This window comes from Prionailurus viverrinus, chromosome X (genome assembly GCF_022837055.1).
Source record: "Prionailurus viverrinus isolate Anna chromosome X, UM_Priviv_1.0, whole genome shotgun sequence".
Classification (NCBI taxonomy): domain Eukaryota; kingdom Metazoa; phylum Chordata; class Mammalia; order Carnivora; family Felidae; genus Prionailurus; species Prionailurus viverrinus.
This window is the reverse complement of record NC_062579.1, coordinates 67,234,135-67,240,493: the sequence shown is the minus strand read 5'-3', so window position 1 is coordinate 67,240,493 and position 6,359 is coordinate 67,234,135. Positions and strand designations below refer to the sequence as shown.

Here is a 6,359-nt window from a genome sequence, read left to right as displayed (position 1 = left end):
GCTCACAAAAAAGTATAACTACCATCTGTCACTATATAATGCTATTGCGATTCTATTGACAATATTCCCTTGCTGTATCATTTATCCTCATGACGTATTCATTCCATAACTGGAAGCTTGTATCTCCCATTCCCCTTTATCCATTTTGCCCATCTCCCACCTCTCTCCCCTCTGAAAACTATCAGTTTGCTCTCTGTATTTAAGAGTATGTTTCTAATGGTTGTTTATTTGTTTTTTTCTTAGCTTCTGCCTATAAGTGAAATCCTATGGTATTTATTTTTCTCATTCTGTCATTTCACTTAGCATAATACTTTCCAGGTCTATCCATGTTGTTGCAATTGGCAATATCTCATTCTTTTTTATAGTGAGTGATATTCCATCCATCATACACACACACACACACACACACACACACACACACCCCACAACTTCTTTGTATGTTCATCTACTGATGGAAATGGGTTGTTTCCATATCTTGGCTATTGTAAATAATGCTTCAGGGTTGTGGGACCAAGCCCTCTGTTAGCCTCCATGCTGAGTGTGGAGCCTGCTTAGGATTCTCTCTCTCCCTCTGCCTTTCTTCCCACTCATGCCCTCTTTCTAAAAATAATTTAAAAATTAAAAAAAAATTAAGTATGCTTACATCAATCTTTAATTCAATGTTTGGTATAGTTCTTGAAAATTCATAATATATCAATATTTTTCTTTGAATATATAGTACACTTATAATTTTTCAATTTTAGTATTAAGTGTAACAACAGACATAGAAGCCACAAAAATAGCTTTTGTACTTCAGTACAAAAGTGCTACTGGACTATTTATAATGGATATGTTAATGCTACAGAGCCTTCAATGCAAAGTAGAGTACTGAAGGTTTATTCAGTTTGGAAGTTTGGATAGACTTGTACCTTACATTAAATCCTCAGTCTTTGTTAACCAGTAGTATTACTAGAATTTCATACACAACACAAAAAATGAAATTTAACATATCAAATATCTTCAACTATTAGGGGTTCACATTATAACTAATCCTCAAGAGTAATTTCCCTTTATAAACATTACTGCACATGTCAATTTAGAGCTAATTAAGTTCCTTAATTATCATGCAATCACAAACTTATAATTACTGTGTAATTTCATTTATATGAAATTGTAGAATGGGCAAAACTAACCTAGAGTGACAAAAAGCATATCAGTAGTTGTATGAGACAGGAATAAAAAAAGACCGACTACAAGGGGCATGAGGGAACTATTTGGTTTGATGGAAAATATTCTATAACTTGATTGTGGTGATGGTTACATGAATGTACACATTTGTCAGAACACACTGCCTATACAAACAGAATCTGTGCATTTTATGGTGTAAATTATAGTGAAATAAAGTTATATTTTTAAAATTTTTAAATTATTTTTAAGTGTATTTAGTTTTGAGAGAGACAAGGACAAGAGTGGAGGAGGGGCAGAGAGAGAGGGAGACACAGAATCCCAAGAAAGCTCCATGCTGCTAGCTGCAGAGCCTGACATAGGGCTCAAACTCACAAACTGTGAGATCATGACCTACGCTGAAACCAAGGATCAGTTGCTTAACAATCTGAGCCACCCAGAACCCCCATAAAGTTAGCTTTTTACTATTTATTTATTTATTTATTTATTTTTAAAGTTAGATTTTTAAAAGGACAAAAAATAGTTTGTACATTAATAGTCCCTTTGAAAAGTTTATAACTAAAATGTCCTACACTTACATGGTCATTTAAGACACAGAAACTATCTCACTCCCTATGGAATTCTTTTTATTTTACCTGATGGCACATAGAACAGAATAAAGCCATAATTTTTATTTTAAATATTTTTTTTTCAAGATCTTTACATTGAGAGGTAATCAGGGTATGGAGGACATTTATATATATTGTACTACATTGGTCTTTTGATAAATGAGGTAAGCACCATTAATGTTATTTATTTATTTTGTGTTTTTGGAGCTTTTAGTTCCAGTGCAATAATAAAATAAAAGCTTGGTATAACTTGAAAGATATCTTGAAATACCTGAAAGATATTAAGATAACACAATTCCCAAGTGTTAAAGTAAAACTTTCTTTAATATCAGTTGGCTAATGCTAAAGGCAGTTGGATTCACTACAGTGTTTTTGCTGTTATTATACGGTATTTTTAGTAATACGTAGAAAACTACGTATTACAGACAGGATTCTGTGCTATTTAGTAGCCATAAAGACCAACTATCAACTACAGTCAGGACAAAAAGAAAACTCATTATAAAGAGTAGACAAGTACCCTTCAATCTGATTCAGAACAGAGGACTCCTAAACCATCTCTATAATTATGAATGCCAGTCCACCCCATAGAAATCCCCTTGTAGATATTCATATTTTCCTTTAATTTGTGCTAATTTCTAAAATGAAATCATTATTACATAACAGAATATCATGCTTTCTTTGTCACTTCACTGTCCATTTTGTTTGGAAAACTTACCTACTGAATCCTAGTATGATCTACATCTCAAGCCATAACTGCACAGAATGAAGTATAAGGTCATAAATGTACTATGACAATATAAATGTATATGAATGCAGAATGAATTATGTTATCATTCTAAACATAAAAGAATAAACCCTTTTCATATAAATGAATAATATTCAATTCCTATGCATGTGTTATATCTCTGTAAGTAAAAAATCAAAGAACTTCAAGCAGTTTAATTTTTAGAATAGAAAAACAAAATTTAAATATTCAATCTAAATACATAAATATCAATTTAAGTAATTGCTAGCATGGTATTTATGGAAAGCCCAAAATATAACTGATAGAAATATATTCAGCAAAAATAACATGACATTTGCTAACATGTTGAATAACCCATATATGCTTCAACAGAAGATTCAAAGTCTCTCTTCCATTCCAGGGTTTGTTTATAAACAACTTTCCAGAGTCTGGTTTGTTTTAATAACGACTTCCTATGTAAAAATACAATTTTAAATTGAGTGTTAAGCGATACTTCTTAAATTGGTCTTTTTCTAACATAAACATTGTAATGAAAAAGCCCCATACTATGTAAATTGATAAGTATTAAGTGGCAGTATGAACCAAAGTAAAATAAAGAAACCTAGTTCAAATTTTATTCAGGCATATTTATCAGGACATCTTATGCCAACATATCCCTGTAGCTCTATTTGCTCCTCATAGTTACTTCCCTCTAGAAAAAGTTGATGTGATGACTACTTTAAAATTTCTACTTCCCTTTTCCTAGAACAGAAAATTAAAAGCGTTTGAGATACCAGTACTCTTGATACCCATATAGCAAGTATTTCATTTTCATTGAAAGGCAAATTTCCTTTCCCTGAAATACATATCTATACACTCTGATCATTTCTCTTGAGCAACTGTTTTTGCTAAGGACTTTTTGTTTTGTTTTGTTTTCAGTTTCAAAGTCTAAGTCAAAAATAACATCGAGCTTACTTCTTAATCCCTTGAATTTTTTAAAGAGAAACAATGACTACCTTAAACTTGGAAAAATAAAGAAATTTTTTACTGATGAGGCTTTCAAAGATACAGCAAAAGTGTTCAGATGAAATATCTCATTTGATTCCCACAAAATATGGTGAATTGGGCATATATTACTCCCATGGACCACTTCCATAGATAAAATGGCTTAAAAATATTACAAAATCAGGAAATGACAAGAATGCTAATCCTGCTCATTCCTTGTCAAATTACACTGTTTTATTTCTGGATCCAAAAAGGATATAAAGAGATAAACCAAATTTACAACTTAAAAATGATTTAGGAACTAAAGAAGCATTCATATAAGATTTTGATACACTTCAAATTATCCTCATAGCAATTGAAAGATTAGATATTTTCTTTTTTTTTCTTTTTTTTTTTTTACTTTGGGACTTTTTAATGTAAACAATCATTCTTGATTAATTTTCAAAATAACGATACAAATGTAGCATTTTTCTTGGAATGGAGAACTTGCTGGGAGGTTACTTCATTCTTTTTCTCTATTTCAAATGTGCATCTGTAGTGCCAGCTGCTTTTCTCGGAAGGAACGCTTGTTCTTTGACCGGACATTATGGCTATACCGCGTCACCATGAAGTTCTTCTGTTTTTTCTTCTCTTTATTTGTGGAACTAGAAAATGGGTTCATTTTGGTTTTCTTCCTCACAAATTCTTTTCGGTCTGTCTTTCCAGCCATTGCCATTGCTAGTCTTGTCTCCTTGTCAGACTTTGGTTGTTTATGAAGGCGTTCAATGTCCCGAAGAGAAAGTAACTCACCCCTGGGCTCCTCATCACTATCTATTTCAATGTGTTTCCTCTTTTGGGTCTTCCCTGGTGCAGCGTCAATTTCTTTCCACATTTGGGCCATGCGGATTTTCTGGAAGTCTTCCTGAGTTAAAATTCAGCTAGTGCTAATGGCCGTGGCTTTGGCTCTCCTCTCCTCCATGGGCATGCTGTTGAGCTTCTTGGAGATTTCTTGCTGTTCTTCATCAGAAGAGTGGTGCACATCAACCCACTCACCATCGGCATCTGCCTCCTCACTGAGACTGGTGGTCTCCCACCCATCTTCATCGTTTTCAGCATTCTCTTCTGTTTCAACTTCTAGAACTTCTGCTCCTGGAATGTAATCTTTAGCATCTAATTCTCCATATTCTTGCACTCTTGCTTCTATGGAGGCCTCTGTAGGCTTACCCCGGAATTTCTTTTGCAACATCTGAGGATTCAGTGTTCAGAAGAGCTGAATCAAAGTTTTAGCAGACATCATCACATTCTTATCTTTGTGTGTTTTATACTGAGCCAGGTCTTGGAGAAGTTCTTCTTTCATGGCTAGAGGACATCGAGCTGTTATCTTTTATAGCATTGATTCCTACTGTCATGACCTCCCAAGAGTTCTTGTCGGTGACAAAATTGTTGGCCACAGTCATGAGCAATGACTGAATGATCTCTGGGGGTACTAAGTGATGAGATGCTTGGGCAGCAAACAGAAGAATCTTTGTTACCTCTCTTTGGTGGGGCTGCAGAAATCTTTGCACAAAGGGATAGAAGTTGAAGAGAAAAAGCTCGTGAATTCCCACCAATCTGGAGATGAGGTTCATGAGCATCATTTTCACCTCAAACCTCTCCTTAGAGCTCTCTAGCTGTGTTAGTTGTTTTTCCGCAAAATCTTGGGGATCATGAATCAAATGAATAGCTGAAAAGTTAAACATCTCTGGTTTTTTCTTCTTTTTTTGTTTCTTGATAACTTTCATAACCTTTTCCAACCTTTTCTTGTTTTTGGAACTTTTTTTCCCTGTGGCATATTGCACTAGCAGGTCTCTTGCTGTTGGTCCTTCATCCTCAGACTCTGAGTCACTGTCCTGTTTCTCTTCTTCATCTTTCCCAAGGAAAAATGTCAAAGCAGCAACTAATATCTTAGTGACCTTAGAGAAACACGCGGTTATCATATTGACAGTTTGGGCATCATTCCAGATGTTTTTTCTGTAGAGTTCAATCATCACATCCAAAGATATCTTGGCTGCAGTTGCATTGCTATCTCTTAACATGGTATACATTAAATTCTGCAACACTATGTTCACTTTATTGTTCTTGTGTTCTGCATTTATATTCTTGATATCAGTGACAATATGTGTGTATAAAGTCTTTCGCAGAAGCTTATCATGGCAACGCAGAAGTTCAAAGAAGAGTTCTAGCAAACTTGATGGATTGATGAGATTCTTGTTTCTCAGCAAGATCAAAGCTTTGCAAAATGTCATTCGAAGATCTGGATCCAAGACAGTGTGATTGTAGGAAAGAAGATCTTTCAGATCTTGAGGAAATTTACTTAAATGTTCTGGATAGCAGTGACCAATCTGTGCCATAAACATCACCAGCTCTGCCAGTTCTTTGCTGGGTTTATTTGGTTGTAATTTGAAAATCTCTACATTGGATTTATAGTGATTATACTGCTGTAGAAACTCCTTGATGTAGGCCGGCGGATCCCGCTTGATCAGATTCTGTAACTGCGGCAAGTTGCTGGGCAGCTTGTTATTGTTTCTGTTAGACATGCTGGCTACTGACTGGATCCGCCAGGAGCAGTGTTAAAAAACCTCACACCGCCTGCCACCACCAACCGAATCAGCTACAGGTGGGAATCCTGCTTCTGAGTATGACCGGAAATCTAGATATTTTCAATTAAATGGTTGTCTGTGAAAGAATCTAGGAGCACATGGGCCTAGGTTCTACTATGAGTTCTGTGACCTTAGAGAAGTTTATTTCATTTCTTCATTTGAAAAATGGGTATAACAGTACCAACCTCAATTAACTATTCTGAAAATTAAATGACAAAGTAAGCGCAGATGAAAACACTT

The 6,359-nt window shown here is 34.8% G+C and overlaps 1 protein-coding gene across 1 annotated transcript; it reads right to left on the bottom strand.

Annotated features, from left to right (window-relative positions):
* Window positions 1–3,998: 3,998 nt before the first annotated feature.
* Window positions 3,999–6,108, bottom strand: LOC125157339 (protein SDA1 homolog). Its single transcript, XM_047843948.1, is given in 3 exon segments — window positions 3,999–4,036; window positions 4,039–4,862; window positions 4,864–6,108. Coding segments are annotated over 3 exon segments (2,055 nt in total). The 5' UTR covers window positions 6,057–6,108.
* Between the last annotated feature and the right edge of the window lie 251 nt (window positions 6,109–6,359).